The sequence below is a fragment of the Rhinoderma darwinii genome, chromosome 9 (assembly GCF_050947455.1).
Source record: "Rhinoderma darwinii isolate aRhiDar2 chromosome 9, aRhiDar2.hap1, whole genome shotgun sequence".
Lineage (NCBI taxonomy): Eukaryota > Metazoa > Chordata > Amphibia > Anura > Rhinodermatidae > Rhinoderma > Rhinoderma darwinii.
The window spans coordinates 38,036,812-38,053,182 of NC_134695.1; the positions used below are offsets into that span (position 1 = coordinate 38,036,812).

The window sequence follows — 16,371 nt, forward strand, 5'->3', positions numbered from 1 at the left end:
CACTTACAAATATGCTCATCTAAAACAGGTCAAAGATTTGACCTAGCATTCGAAAGTGGAGAGGGAGAAAGGAGATGCCAGACACTTACAGTGGGTTACCTCCCAGCAGAACACAGGAAATCTGCCCGTTAAAAGACATTTAGGAAACCCGCATACACATTAAACTGTTGATGGATTCTGCCAAAATTGTCAGGATCAGCCAACAGCAAATATGTAGGGTGAGAAAAAAACACATATTGTCAGCCCTCAAGAGTTATGTTCTGCATTTTGGTTATAAACTTTATATAGTAGAAATTGCTCTATCCTATCTTTCTCTAATTCTTATTCTTTTATCTTTTCTACTCCCTCTTCTTTTTTCACTTCTTTTACCATTCTTTCTTAGTCTTTCATACTATAAGTTCAGCATTACTCAATATAACTCCCATACCTGGCACCCTTACCAGGAGAGCCTACTGTTGTCCGTACTGCCTGTCTATATTTCAATGGAGATGAAGCTGGCTATTCAGGACAGACTAAAGGAAACGAACGACAATCGCCAACCAGACAAAAACTTCCATAGCTTATATGTAAAGCGGCACCAAAATGTCAGGTGAGTGGAACTTTAAGGTCTTCTTGACTGTGTGTAAAAAAAAAAATCATCCTCTTCTTTGCATTATAAAACAGAAATAACCTTATATTGACTAATTTTGTTTCTCTTCACTTTCTGCAGTATTCTGTATGCAGATATTGTGGGCTTCACTCGACTTGCCAGTGAATGCTCCCCAAAGGAACTTGTGGTCATGCTGAATGAGCTGTTTGGGAAGTTTGACCAGATAGCTAAGGTGAGGATTTAGATTATGTGGGGGGAGGGGGGGGGGTTCTAAGGACATTATGATTTATTAAATAGTCAATAGAAATATCTTCTTGATAGAAAATAATGGCAACACACTTGGCAGAGCATGGCAATTTTAATATTTTGTATACAAAGTAATATATATATATTTCAGTAGTCATAAACCTACCACGCTATGAGTGCCTCAAATGCGTCCTTTGACCACCAATCAAGAGCCTAACATTGCATTAAATATCTTATGTCTCTGTTTGCTTCTAAAAGGTGGTCACAAGTGTGAAGTCCGTCTCTAGCTGAGGTTTTTTCCCCCATATAACACCTTTTATTATAATAGGGAATGACACTAGATGACTGGATTGAATATTGCTGAATGTTAGACTATGGGCTTGACTATATGGTAGAGTTGTTTCCCTAATCTGTTGCCCACATCTGCAGCCTGAGGACAGGAGGGTGTGGGTAAGAAAGCAGGAGTGGTAGATATTGTTTTTTTTTTTTTAAATAAAGTGGAAAGTTGTAAATAAACTGTTGAAACCTAAAGTTGACCATAGATATTCGGTATTATAGGTCTAATCTGTTGGTATCTAGTATCTGTGAGGGCTTCAAGAGCCTTTCCTGAGGTCTGATGTTTGGGCTGGAAAATAGATTAGGCAGGTTTACACTGCTTTTATTTTCGAGTCAATACTTTTTCATGCTCAAGTATATGTCATGAACACGTATACTGATTTCCTGTAGCTTTGATGACTAACAACCCAATAAACCATGTCCTATTGTGTCTTTGCCCACTGTTGCCTGAAAGACCCTCTGGCAATGCGTTTGAAGACACATTCATTATCGTAGAAAAGTACGTGTTATGGGTTTACACAGATCTGTTTTAGCTTTAATCCGATAGACCTATGGAAAACCCATACACTTATGTGCAGAGATATTTTGATGGGATTCCACTCTTTAACATTTACATTCTAATATCGTAGTTTGGAAAGTTGGTTAGGTAAGATGTGTCAGATTTGAATACTATGAAAATGTACATTGGCTGGATCATAGCAAAATTGCTACTTCTAAACCCTAATATTTTCTTCTGCAAAAAAATGAAAAATATTGTGAACTCCAGAGACATCAATTATCAGTGAAAGTATACATTAGCTATTAGTTGGCTGTAGGGAGCAGGGTAGACTGCCTAAGATAACCTTATACCTTTGAGGAAAAATTTTCCTTTGAGGAAAAATTTTCCTTTGACAAATTTAGAGGAACTACTCTAAAATAGTCTCCCCCCTAAATGGAAGAGCCAAGTTCGCATTTAACCAGTAGATAAAGCACTGGATCTTCAGGGAGCACCACAACCTCAAAATAAAGCAGATCGCATCTTAGGTAAATTTAAGGATGGTGGTAATGGCCAACAGGATGGTATCTAAATGGCATTCGGTTTAACTGGGTCCCTCGCCTATATGTAATCCTCTACAAGTATGCAAGACCAGCAGGTGATCAAGGGCGTACTCCACACCAGCATCCACAGTAATCTGTGGCGTGACCACAAAACCAATTTATAGGCGGCAAGAGACATGGACATGTCTTCTCCTCAATCGTATTAAAATGACAGACTCCGGCACACCCACAGAGTTAATTTTGCTTTTAATGAGGCCTCAAGGAAATGCTAGTCCTCTTTATTAGTTATGAACATGGTCCAAAAACTGACTTCAAGGCATTCAGCTTCTATAATAATACCAGCTGGTGATGTCATTTAGTTTATACAAGAGACCTAGTAGAAATACTTAATAGCATTATTTCCCTTACTGCCGTTGTCTAATTATGAGATATTGAGTTTCAAGATTATATATTGACATATAGATAAAATAGGTCTGTATAATTTTACTAAACCAAAAATATGCCACATAAGCAGATGCAGACTAGTGACTTAAACTCGCAGTCCAAAATATCACTTATAAAGAATATCTGAGTGTTTTCCCATATAAAAACACAACTTTATTATAAAATTGTTAAAAAGTATACAAGATATTAAATAACACTCAATGGAACAACCCAGAACAAAAACCGGCGTCAGCTGATCACATTTTTAACGACGACTATAGATGTGACTTATACAATATCATCCATAGCATGTAGAGGAAAAAAGGGGAAATAATTCTAACCAAATGACTGCGTCGTCTGGAACTACTATGCTATCCCAATGGAACACCGTATCAGTCTATGGTAACCTCATGAATACCAGTGCTCTGGGAATGTGGATACAGAACTATCCTCCACAGAAAGTGTTTCTGGTATAAATAAACGCCAATTGTAATGAAAGGGACCAGGTAGTTTTACCTACAGTAGTGGAATGTGTCTGCTGCACTGCCCCCTGTATAACTTTACTGTTGGGTTTATTGTTTTCCTAGGAAAATGAATGTATGAGGATTAAGATTTTAGGTGATTGCTATTACTGCGTCTCTGGACTGCCTGTGTCTTTACCCAACAATGCAAAGAACTGTGTCAAAATGGGGCTGGATATGTGTGAAGCAATAAAGTAAGTACCGTATGTATATATGGACTTGTTTTGTTTGGTTTAGAAATCCCTTTATCAAATATTCTACTAGGGATTCAGCGTTAATAGAGGGGGTTCTCTGTTCTCATTCCCCCATCCATTATCCAGAGCTGAAAAAGCCTACAAAGAGTGTATTTTACTTCGGACCTGGCTCATATGTGCTTTATTTGTAGCCCAATGATTTTAATAGACTTTGTGTCATACCTAATTTCTCTTGTGGTGGCGCTGAAGGGGCATTAAGCAGTGGGACTCTATGCGATTTTCTTTTCATCAACCCCTTCCTGATGTATGACATATACTTACGTCATAGCTGGGTAGGGGAAGTGTGGAGCGGGCTTACGGGCTGAGCCCGCTTCTTACAATGCGGGTGTCGGATGTATGTTACAGCCGACACTTTACTGTAACGAGCGACATCCCACTTGAGCCCGTTCCTGCTCGTTTCACTCCTTCCATCAGTAGCAACCGCGGCATTAGGCGTTAGAAAGAGGGGTAACCCCCTCTGACAGCCCGTCGCCCCACGTGGGGTGCTGATGGCTGCCATGGCAGTCTGGGGGCCTAATGAAGGCACCCAGGTCTGCCTCTTTGTACTCCTATTAAGTCCTGCCTCCGGCGGGGCTTAATGGGAGTCTGTCAGAGACACGATATATATCGTAACATGTGATAAACTATTTTATGGGCTAAATGTATTGCAGTATATTATTAATTTGGATATTCTATTTCTGAAGACAGGTAAGAGAAGCCACAGGGGCTGACATCAACATGCGGGTTGGAGTACATTCTGGCAATGTTCTCTGCGGGGTCATTGGACTGCGAAAGTGGCAATTTGACGTTTGGTCACATGATGTCTCTTTAGCCAATCGCATGGAATCTGCAGGAGTACCAGGGTAAGCCAGTGCTTGATGCGTTCATACTCTTATACTCATACTTTTTTATCATTAAAACTTCGGACGTGTGTGCCAGTGATAAATACCCTGATCAACGCCTTTATTACATATATATTAGAAATTAGAATCGAATGATTGCATGCATACTCCGCAACCTGTCAATCACCAGCCTAAAGAGCAGGGGTAGTGCTTCACTCATGAATACAGCGGACTCCTAACTATAAGTGTACTGTATTCTTTCAGTGATCCTATTAGCTAAATGGCACCATTTTTTTTGTGCTGAGGTCTGATTAGGATTCTGCGTGATACAAATAAGTTTGCCAGTTTTGTTGATTTGCTAGTCCATAGAATACAATGGGAGAATAGATTCCCCTATTCTTCTCATGGATTTACAAAAAAGCAAATCTCACATCAGGTGAATTAATTCCCCAATCCATCGTAATGGGTGATGAATCAGCAAAACGCAAAATGTCCTCACCTTTAGCTAGGAGCCTGAACTTCATACAGAATACTGCTCTTTATCAGCCATGGAATAAGATTGCAGCCCAGCTAGAGGAGGTAGATACGACTGCTTCTAAAGGGTTAATCTGCAAGACGATGAGGAGGCAGCTGTGACAGGATTTACCTCTTCTTCTTCTAGCCTTCTCCTGCTCCATAATACATAGGAATCCATCTCTGGCTGTGTTCACACATTACAGATTTGCCTATGGCAAATCCAACGTGTATTTGCAAGAGATCCGCGGCAGAGATCTTAGACTAAGGGTATGTTCACACGGAGTGTTTTTAGCTGTTTTTCGGGCCGTAAACGTCCCAAAAAACGGCTGAAAAGTCGGAAGCAGAACGCCTCCAAACATCTGCCCATTGACTTCAATGGGAAAAACGGCGTTCTGTTCCGACGGGCCATTTTTAAAAAGGCTCTATAGAAAAACAGCTTAAAAAACGGCCGAGAAAAACGGCACGAAAAATGTGAGTGGCTTAAAAAACGTCTGAAAATCAGGAGCTGTTTTCCCTTGAAAACGGCTCCGTATTTTGAGACGTTTTTTATTTTGTGTGTGCACATACCCTTACACTCAGATTTCTGCCGCAGATGTGCAGTTGATGTGCCGTGAATCCGCACGAGGATTAGTCCCATTTTCAATGGGGCTAATCTGTGCCGTTTTCTGTATGGAATCATGCTTTTTCTTCTTGCGGATTATGTTTTTCACCTGCACGGACAAGAATCTGCATGGATTTTTTTCCTCTGCATGTAAATCGGGTTTAAAATACCCCATTCACTTGCATTGGCTACAAAATTTAGGTGGATTTGATGCATCTGAACATAGCCTAACATTGCTACTAAAATAACGACCTCCAGCATGAAGTAAGATAGCAGCAGAAATCTCCAATTGTGTTTACATGCTGCACACTATATATATATATATGTGTGTGTATATGAGAGAGGTTTTACAGTCTGGTCTTCTATTACTTCATTAGGTTTCCCAGGAAGTGATAGGTCCTCTTTATTCTTTGGTTACAGAACAGTCTCATGTTTTGTTTTTTTTTCCTATTTCATTTCTTCCTGTTATTTTTGTAATATTTAACGTTTCTGTTTTGACATTACTTAGGCGAGTTCACATCTCAGAAGCAACATTGAAGCACTTGAATGGAGCCTACGGTGTGGAAGACGGAAACGGAGAACTCCGGGACCCATACTTGAAAGAAATTAATATTAAAACTTACCTTATCATTGATCCACGAGTGAGTGTGATGTTTATAGTTGAAGTGAATATGATTTTATTTATTTTTATGTATAATATAATGTGTGCAGGGCTAGCTGTATACTGTCAAGAACAATTGTGCCTATTGTTCTGCTACTAGTTCATCAGGAAGAAATCAACCTCTAAAATTAAAATTGGGTTAATTTTCACACAACTAAAGGGAAGCTATCAGCCGTTTTGAGCTTCCAAAACTGTTGACAGCACTATATAGGAGAGAGCGAGGACATTGTAGTAGCATGACCGAGAAATCAACATTTAATTACCCCGGCTCCGTGGTGGCAAGTACCACCGAGATGCCCCTTTTGATGTGAAAGTGCTTCTGGCTTCTCCTTAGAGAATGCCGCCAGCCCTGCCCCTCTACTCTGAGTGACGGCTCTACCTATATCCTGATTGGACACTAGAGCCGTCACTCAGAGCAGAGAGTGGCACTTGCAAATAAAGCTCCAGGAGAATTAGACATCAGCTTCACGTTCATGCAACTTTGATGAATGAGACAACAGGTTTTGTTACAATTCCCCCCCCCCCCCCCATTTAGCGCGGTCAGCAGTATATGAGGCCTCAAAACTGCTGACAGATGCAACACAAGAGAGCGACCTTTATTTTTAAACAGCTTGAAAGTGATGGTCAACTTTGTGGAACTTTACTAGTTCACTGCATCCTGCTCTTATGAGCTACTGTATGTATGGTAATATCATTACACAGACATGGATGCATAAGAAATTATATGAATAGGGAACTCCACTAAAACTGTACTGTTCTACATGTCCCAGGGCGTGTCATGAGATAGAACAAGAAATATGCTGAAAAATTTTCATTTTCTGCATAGAATAAAAACATGAATACACCTTTGATAAAATAACATTAATGAGGACTTATTCATACAAAAAAAACAACTCTTGACAATTGGCATATCAATGTCACATATAACATGGAAGCTGTCATCATCATCATATTCATCATCATCATATTTATCATCATCATCATCATCATCATCATTCTTTATTTATATAGATCCGACAAGCTGTGTAACACTTTACAATGCTAAAATTCTTTCACATACATCCCTGCTCTCCTGTGCAGCAATCCGTATAATTAGGCTGGATTCACACGAGGTCATTATGTCTGTAATTGACGGACGTATTTCGGCCGCAAGTCCCGGACCAAACACAGTGCAGGGAGCCGGGCTCCTAGCATCATAGTTATGTACGATGCTAGGAGTCCCTGCCTCGCTGCCGGACAACTGTCCCGTACTGTAATTATGTTTTCAGTACGGGACAGTTGTCCCGCAGCGAGGCAGGGACTCCTAGCGTCGTACATAACTATGATGCTAGGAGCCCGGCTCCCTGCACTGTGTTCGGTCCGGGACTTGCGGCCGAAATACGTCCGTCCATTACGGACGTAATGACCTCGTGTGAATCCAGCCTTAGATGGTCATTTTGGTGAATCCAGGTAAAGGACCTGTCGCCACTCCTGACATGCCTATTTTAGTAAATACTTTTATTCCTCACGAAATAACAATTCTGGAAGATCTTTTCTTAGAACATTGCATTGTGCCGTTCCTCTGTTATTTCTACTAGAAATGTATGAATAACTGTGTGTAACCATTCCCCTTGTCAAAGAGGTGCGTCGCTACATATGGTGGTACTGTCAGCAGTGATTGGATATGGTCAGTCTGTGTAGGGACACCCCCAACGGGTAACACCCAGTTTTCAATGTATTCATAAATTTCTAGGAGGAATAATAGAGGAACGGCACAACGCATAGTTATAGATGCTCCAGAATCTTTATTTCATGGGGAATGCAAGTATTTCCTAAAAACAGATATTACCGGAGAGGTTACAGGTCCTCTTTAACTTATTAGTATATTTTTGCATTGTGGGAGAACTCATGAAAACATGGGACTAATAATCAAACTCTTTAGGGGTTTAAAACCATTGCTCCTAGGCCGACCGCTGTGCTATGGATGCAAAACTCTCGGATCAATTCACTTTTCTGTAGTAAATAGATTATTATTATTGTTATGCCTTAATGGAACATTAAGCGTAAAAAATACACAAAATGTTTTAATAAATCCCCGCAATTCTTCCCTTTAATATCCTTTAGAGTGGCGTAACTACTGCTGTAGCAGCCGTAGCGGCTGCTACGGGGCCCGCGGCATGAGGGGGCCCGTGTCGCCTGCCGGCACGGGCCCCCACCATGGCCGGAGGCTCCGCTAGCTGCCGCTATGGCTACTACAGCGCGACGCCACTAAACACTATGGCAGAGCAGGGAGGTATCTCCCCGCTCTCCCATTAAACAAAAGACATGTATCCCCTATCCACAGGATAGGGGATATATGTGTGATCGCTTGCAGCGATAGGGAGAACGGGGGACTGAAAGTCCCCTGAAGTTCTCCATCACAAACCTCGGACTTCCGGGGTCTGTGTCGGCAGCTCCGTAGAAATGAATGGAGCGTTGGTCGCGCTTGTGCGCATGCGTGACCAGCGCTCCTTTCATTTTTATTGAGCTGCGTAGACGCCGGAAGTCAGAGGTTAGTCATGGAGAACTTAGGGGGACTTTCGGTCCCCCGTTCTCCCTATCGCTGCCAGCGATCACACATGTATCCCCTATCCTGTGGATAGGGGATACATGTCTTTTGTAGGACACACTATAGGTCTGATTTTTTTGGGGGGGTTGGGGCTGTATGGTCCTATCTACAGGGGAGGGCTGTATGGTCCTATCTACAGGGGAGGGCTGTATGGCCCTATCTACAGGGGAGGGCTGTATGGCCCTATCTACAGGGGAGGGCTGTATGGCCCTATCTACAGGGGAGGGCTGTATGGCCCTATCTACAGGGGAGGGCTGTATGGCCCTATCTACAGGGGAGGGCTGTATGGCCCTATCTACAGGGGAGGGCTGTATGGCCCTATCTACAGGGGAGGGCTGTATGGCCCTATCTACAGGGGAGGGCTGTATGGCCCTATCTACAGGGGAGGGCTGTATGGCCCTATCTACAGGGGAGGGCTGTATGGCCCTATCTACAGGGGAGGGCTGTATGGCCCTATCTACAGGGGAGGGCTGTATGGCCCTATCTACAGGGGAGGGCTGTATGGCCCTATCTACAGGGGAGGGCTGTATGGCCCTATCTACAGGGGAGGGCTGTATGGCCCTATCTACAGGGGAGGGCTGTATGGCCCTATCTACAGGGGAGGGCTGTATGGCCCTATCTACAGGGGAGGGCTGTATGGCCCTATCTACAGGGGAGGGCTGTATGGCCCTATCTACAGGGGAGGGCTGTATGGCCCTATCTACAGGGGAGGGCTGTATGGCCCTATCTACAGGGGGGGGGCTGTATGGCCCTATCTACAGGGGGGGGGGCTGTATGGCCCTATCTACAGGGGGGGGGCTGTATGGCCCTATCTACAGGGGGGGGGGGCTGCATGGCCCTATCTACAGGGGGGGGGCTGCATGGCCCTATCTACAGGGGGGGGGGCTGCATGGCCCTATCTACAGGGGGGGGGGGGCTGCATGGCCCTATCTACAGGGGGGGGGGGGCTGCATGGCCCTATCTACAGGGGGGGGGGCTGCATGGCCCTATCTACAGGGGGGGGGGGCTGCATGGCCCTATCTACAGGGGGGGCCGTATGGCGCTATCTACAGGGGGGCCGTATGGCGTTATCTACAGGGGGGGCTGTAAAAAAGGCACTATCTTCAAGGGGGGGGGGGTTGTGTGACACTCAGGGGAGGGGGGCCCCAGTCAAAAGTTTGTTATGGGGCCCAGTCTTTCCTAGTTACGCCCCTGATACTTTGCCTTTATTATGTCTCAAAAGGCAATAAAAACTGAGATAAACATGAAGAATTCTCCTATGTGTCCCAGAAGATTAGCCATTTCCCCCTCCTCCATCTCACAATCCTGTGTCTGGCTGTAATGTTACCGGCTGCAGGAGTCTTCCCTGCTCTTGCTGTGATACGATACAAAGAACACCAGCCTTGCCCAATGTGCACCCCCACCCCCTAAGTTGTCTGCCCCACATAAATTGAAGAGAACAGAAGGAAATGAACCCGTGTTCTCTGATTTATACAATACTGTTTGTCAGTCTGCTGGATTTTCTGCACTCCTCCGAGGGCAAAGTTTATCTTGTGTTAACCTTTATTATTCATTTTAAGGTTTAGTGCACCTTCAAATTTGCCTTGTACTGTGGAATTAGTGGGTGTGTTTTATTTGAATATATATATATATATGGTCTCTCATTATTTCTAGTCAAAGGAACGCCATATCCAGAACCGCCACATTCCTAGGGCTCGAGTAAACGATGGTCTCAAGGTCCGACCATCAGTCAGGATGACAAGATATCTGGAATCATGGGGGGCTGCAAGACCTTTCTCTCATCTTGACTCAAGTGAGCCCTCAACTACTGTGACACCAGTGGCAAATGGAAAGCCAAAACAGGTTAGTTAGTGCCTTTCTGTAATATTGTTCTGTTTACAAGCATTTTGTTAATATTTCTCTTTGAACAAATTATACGTTTTGATGCATCTATAAGGCTTGGTTCACATCTGCATTGAAGGCTCCTTTAGGGGTCTCCGCGGCAGATCCGGCCGAAAATACCGGAAACAATAGCGCAGCATGCAGATTGGACTGTGTGTACCACACGACAGGTTCCCTTTAATACCACCTCTGAAAATGAGTGTGTTTTTGTCAGCATGTTCTATATATAACAAAGTGAGCTTACGATTAATTGCTGAGAAGTTAATTTAAAGTGCACAAAAAATAAAATATTTGATAAACTCGTGTAATATTTTTTTTGTAGGAAATCGCTCTGCAAAGTATGGGGCGCCAGGTTAATACAGAAAGGTATGGAGAATCGCTACTTTTTAGTTCTGTTTAAAAGCGAGACTAGAAAAGGAATGCCAATCAAGAACATCATTTTCTAACCTTGTGGTCACAGAGTTAAGGGGGTTTTACACAGGACGATTATCGGGCAGACGAGTGTTCATATAACGTTCATATAACGCTCGTTGCCGATTATTGCCCTGTGTAAACAGGGGAACGATCAGCAGATGAACGAGCAAACGCTTGGTCGCATAGTTTTAAAAAAGTGAAATATTATTGTTGTCAGCAGCACATCTCTCTGTGTAAACGGGGAGACATGCTGCCAACATGATGATAATGTATGGGGACGAGCGATCGGAGTAATGACCAATCGTCCCCATCCATAGCTCCATGTGACAGGAGCAAACGAGCACCGGCCGCTTATTGGCCGGTGTAAAAGGGCCTTAAGGCTTTGTTCAAACAGTGCAGATGAGCTGCAGATTTTGTTTGCATTATTTAAGCCAAAACCAGAATTGGATTTCAGGAGAGGAGACACTTTAAGGCCTTCCTTTCTATATATTTCTTCTGTTTAGGTTCCTTTTCTGCTTTTGACTTAAAAAATACATGCAAAATCTGCAGAAAATCTGAACTGTGTAAATCCAGCCATAGAGAAACAATGTTTAGTTTCAGTCATTGAAAATACATCTCGTGTGTATCAGCCAGAGGCTGGGGTAAACTCTAGATGTGATGTGATCTCACATGAAGGACCTGTATCTCCTGGGGTAGTCCGGAACACCTACTAAACAAACAAAATTCATACTACTATCGACAAGAGTCGGCCGGTTCTTGCCTGAGCTGGCAACGTATAGCATATGAATAAATTGTATAATTTTAGGTAGATCATTAAACAGATTAGAAAACCTAGACTTTGTACGGCAACCGGGCCCCTTTGTGGGTTTCCCTCCACACTTGTCATAGGAAAATAAATAGTTTGGCTAGATATATACAGTAGATACATAGATAGATATTATATCAGTGAATTGAGTATTGTCATGAGGTGACTAGAACAAATATTTGTATATGATAACGCTTGACTGTTCTTAAATTAGGACTGTTTCACAAAAACGGAACCAGGAGGAAGAACTTCATGACAGAATGCTGAACACAATTGATGGACTCAGTTCAGTTAAGTAAGTTCCTAAAAAAAAAAAAAACATGCCCTGCCCTAACTTAAGCCAGTTCCTTTATGGAATTTAAACTATAACTTGTGAATATATATATATTCACAATTAGATTATTAGATTATTTTCTAATAGAATATATTAGATTTTTTTCCCTGAAAGAAGACTGCAAAGGGGATTACCAATACCTCTGTGAAACATTACTATCACATATAAGCCTGATATATAATATTCAATGGGTGGGGTAAGGAATTTGGGATTCCCAACAATTTTGAGAATGGGGGGTTCATGTTGTTCCTGATCCTCAGTGGAGGGGCAGCCACAAGTGCGTGGAGCCAGTTCATCTAGGAGTTTTGCAGGTTTCCCAGATACATGTTTTTAATTCAATGGTTCCTTGTGTCAAACATTGCCATACTTGAATGTGGGAGTCTCGGATGTTTTCCCTCAAATAATATACATTTTATCTAAGTGTCAATCATGAAATGTTCTGCGTTATTGGACTTTGTAGTAATCTTTTCTATTTGGAATTTTGTGAAAGCCTCTGTCTCATGACTATCTGGGAGGCTTGAGATACTGAGATGCATTAGGAGACTTGCCAGGTTGATTATTCTAGGGAGTTCAGAGAGCAGCACATTTTATTCTTCGAACAGGTGAAGACAAGGTCACTGTTTTCTTTCTTTCAGACCCTGGTTTGGGAAATCTGATGACTTTTATGCATGCCTGCTTTTTTTCACCGCTGACGGTCTGGAGAGAGAGGTAGGGAACAATTTTTGTTTAACCTAAATTCTTTCTTACAGGTACATTGCAGATAGGAGAAAAAACTTCTAATTTCTACCCTAATCTTAAACTCAAACGTTATTGGTAACTGACAGCTCTATACTGTATATACTAAAGCACCTATCAGGCCTAGTTCAAATGGAGGAATTTGCCTCAATATTCCTTCAGGAATATTATTGCACTTTCTTGCCGCAGTCTTTGTGGCTTGTTTCGCCTGTGGCCATTGAGGGCAAAAAAACGCTGTGAAGATCGCTTTCCCTCCCACTAATTTCAATGGGAGGTCAGAGGCGGAACCGCGGCAAGACAGAACATGCCGCTTTTTTTCTCACGAGCGGCTAAAAGCCACCGCTGAAAAAAAAGCACCTCCGCCTCCCATTGAAATCCATGGGAGGTGGTTTTGGCCGTTTTTTTGGCGCTGATTCTGACGCGGTTTGCACGTCAAAAAATTCAGTGTGAACAGGCCCTCGGAGTGTCTATCATATATCTCCTCTTTATTCTCCTCCTGTTTCCTGAAAATTCGACATGGAGAAACACCGAATACATCATCTTTCCACCATCCTGTCTTAGAATAACCTTAGACTCCATCCTGTTCCTCAGACCGCATTTCCAAGCAAAGCCAGCTGCCACCTCTACCTCAAGAACATGCCCAGTTAATCGACTTCTCTCCTTGTTCCTCTACCACCTCTACTCTCTGCCAGTCCCTTCACTGGCTTCCCAGCAAATAGTTTAAACTGACAATGGCGTGCACTTCACAACTTGCCTCCTCCGTACATCTTTGCCCTAATTTCCCAATTTCTTCCCTCACGTAATCTCTGGACCTACTTCTCTACTTCTCACACATTATCGTCTCTAAATCATAAGACTCTCTCACGTCATCCAAACTTTCTAAAGCAACCTGATACCCATCTCTTCAGAAAAGAATACAACCTGCAATGACCCTGCCATCACTACAGAATGTATAACCAGCTTCTAGCTTCCCATTTTGTCTCTCTATATTGTGGACAGGGCCCTTCTTTACCAGTCTGTCACTTCTGTATTTCTTATGTACAGTGCCCTTCAACTTTGTTTCTGGATTTAAAGGTAGCTAGAGAGTACACTCCAAACCACAATCTATAGTTGACCACCTACACGTACCCGTAGTGTCCGAGTAAAGGAGAGCCATGCAGGGGATGTTATAGGAGACCATGGTTTGGAGTGTCTCTGTAGCCGCCTTTGAATCCAAGTGCCCTTTATTTCCACTGACCATAATGTTTCTGATCAGCAATAGGACTTTGGTGTGATATTTTACAGTTTTCCAAAGAATGCTTCACTTTCATTGGTCTAATCTAAGAGTAGTATGTGGGCATGCTTACGGTCTTCTAGAAAAACTACTGGGGCACACTGGTACAAACCCTGGCTTCTTTTTGTGCTAGCAATCAGTATGGGTGCTCTGAAGTTGAATTATTAAATCTAATTTTTAGGCTGCGATCACGTGTTTAGGCTTTTGTTGTTCTGCTTCTTCATAGGAGAAGAACAACAAAAATACCCGAATCGCCGGATCCGTCACATGATGGACAGCAATGGTGCCTAATGCGCTGGGCTATTTTGTGTGGAATTTTTTACCAGAACTGTGATAGAGGCTTTTAAGGCCTAATACACAAGGCCATCTTCGGTTCGAACACAGTTTAGAGAGCCGCTCTCCTAGCATCAAAGTCATCCATGTCGCAGTGCGTTACTGCATTCCCGGGGACTACCGTCCTGTATTAAAAACGTGATTACAGTACAGGACAGTATTCCCGTGGGGTGGCAGTGACTACTCGCTTAGTACTACGGCTCCCTGGACTGTGTTCGGTCCGGGAAATACGGCCAACATATGGTTCATATCTCAAGGACCAAACACGGCTGTGTGAATAAGGCCAAACTGAGGCTCCGACTTAGATGTAAACACAGCCTTAGATTTAAAATGGTTAATGGATGGTAAATCAGCATTTAGGTATCTGCATTTGTTTTTGTTTTGTCTTTTTCTTGATAAGTCCCTTATTTTTGTACCATTTTTAAATAAAACTTTTTTTTGTGAATTGTGTGAAAATATCACAATTAGCATGCAATTGCACGAAATTAAAGTAAAATTTTTTATTTCATTTTCATTACAGACATGACAAATAAAGCTTATTTGGCTGCACATTTCTCATGCAGAATTTAACTATATATATATATATATATATATATATATATATATATGTCACGTGCCATCAGATAGAGGCTTCACACACCCACCGATCGGAGGACTAGGGTCTGTTTGTTGGGTGCTAACAAACAGATGCCCTACCAAACTCACAGATTTCCAAACAAACAGGGCCATTGGTAATAAATTTGTTGGGTGGTCTAAAAATGGTTAATGACCTTTTAATTTTGATATGCAGCATATTGTGTTTTGTTTTCAGTTTGAATTTGATACTTTCAGTGTCATGTATATAATGCTAATATTTTCTTTATTTCCAGTATCGCACCATCAGAATTCCAAGGATCCGAAATTATTTCCTGTGTGCCTGTATTGTGTTCATCTGCATATTCTTAGTTCAAATTTTAGTTATGCCCAGGTCAGTGCACTCGATATTCTTATTGCCTGTATAACTTCGTTGTCTAGTTGGGACTAAGTAAACCACCCTAGCGATCACCTGCTTAAATTGCGCAATTCACACAGGTCAAGTGTGATCTTGTTTTCGGAGGGATTTTCAACCTTGTTGAAGTGATACTTTTTTTCCTATATTTTAACAAATTCTAGGTACATGGTTAGCTGTAAAGAAAATATATTGTCAAAAAATCAGCTATTGTTACATTTTTTTATTCTTTTAAAATGTCTTTTGTATACTTTTATTTTTGAGGACATTGTCCCAGTTTATGCCCTTAACCCCTCGACTTCCCCCACATATATAAGGCAGAGGGACAGTATGGAGCAGGCTCATGGTCTGAGCTCGCTCCATAAATTGCATGTGTTGGCGGTATGATACAGCCGACACTTCACTGCAATGAGTGGGATACCGCTACTGCGAAAAAAATTTAGATTTTATTTTTAGGCCTTATCGCCCAGCTCTACATCTCAAGTTATGTCAGATTTAGAGAAAAAGTAAGGGAGGACACATCTGTATTTCATACCTCCTTCAAAAAGCTGTTGTAAAATTTCCAAATTTACATCTGTGCTAAAATGGTTGTGACTGTCATTGTTTTTTATTTATCCCTAGAGAGTATCTGTATAGATCACTGATATCATTCATGTTCTCTCCACAGGAGTATAAAGCTGGGTGTCTCTTTTGCCGTGGTGTTCTTTCTAATCCTTTGTGTACTACTTATCTGTTATGCAGACAAGGTTGTGGTAAGTTTATATGTTATGGAAATATGAAGATCTGATTACTTATGGCTCCGTTATAGTAATCACAGTTTGTATTCACCAGCGTTTCTGTGGAGAGAGTTCACCAATGTCACACGTCCTATGTTCAATAGCTGAAAATGTTGAGACCAAACCCCTCGTGCGAGTTTCTTTGGTTGCGCTCACCATTGGAGCTCTGCTGGTAATTGCCATTCTTAATCTGGTAAGTCATCTAAATGGAATCTGTAATTCTGCACTTTTATCCTTGT

The 16,371-nt window shown here is 42.2% G+C and overlaps 1 protein-coding gene across 1 annotated transcript in view; it reads left to right on the plus strand.

Moving 5' to 3' along the window:
* ADCY7 (adenylate cyclase 7) overlaps positions 1-16,371 on the plus strand; it is a 96,365-nt gene that overhangs the window by 65,591 nt on the left and 14,403 nt on the right. The window contains exons 5-16 of the mRNA XM_075837522.1: positions 444-589; positions 710-821; positions 3,220-3,347; positions 4,091-4,249; positions 5,854-5,986; positions 10,247-10,435; positions 10,797-10,840; positions 11,908-11,988; positions 12,663-12,735; positions 15,238-15,335; positions 16,024-16,108; positions 16,188-16,325. Coding sequence (XP_075693637.1) covers positions 444-589; positions 710-821; positions 3,220-3,347; positions 4,091-4,249; positions 5,854-5,986; positions 10,247-10,435; positions 10,797-10,840; positions 11,908-11,988; positions 12,663-12,735; positions 15,238-15,335; positions 16,024-16,108; positions 16,188-16,325 — 1,386 coding nt within the window. The remainder of the gene's footprint in view (positions 1-443; positions 590-709; positions 822-3,219; positions 3,348-4,090; positions 4,250-5,853; positions 5,987-10,246; positions 10,436-10,796; positions 10,841-11,907; positions 11,989-12,662; positions 12,736-15,237; positions 15,336-16,023; positions 16,109-16,187; positions 16,326-16,371) is intronic.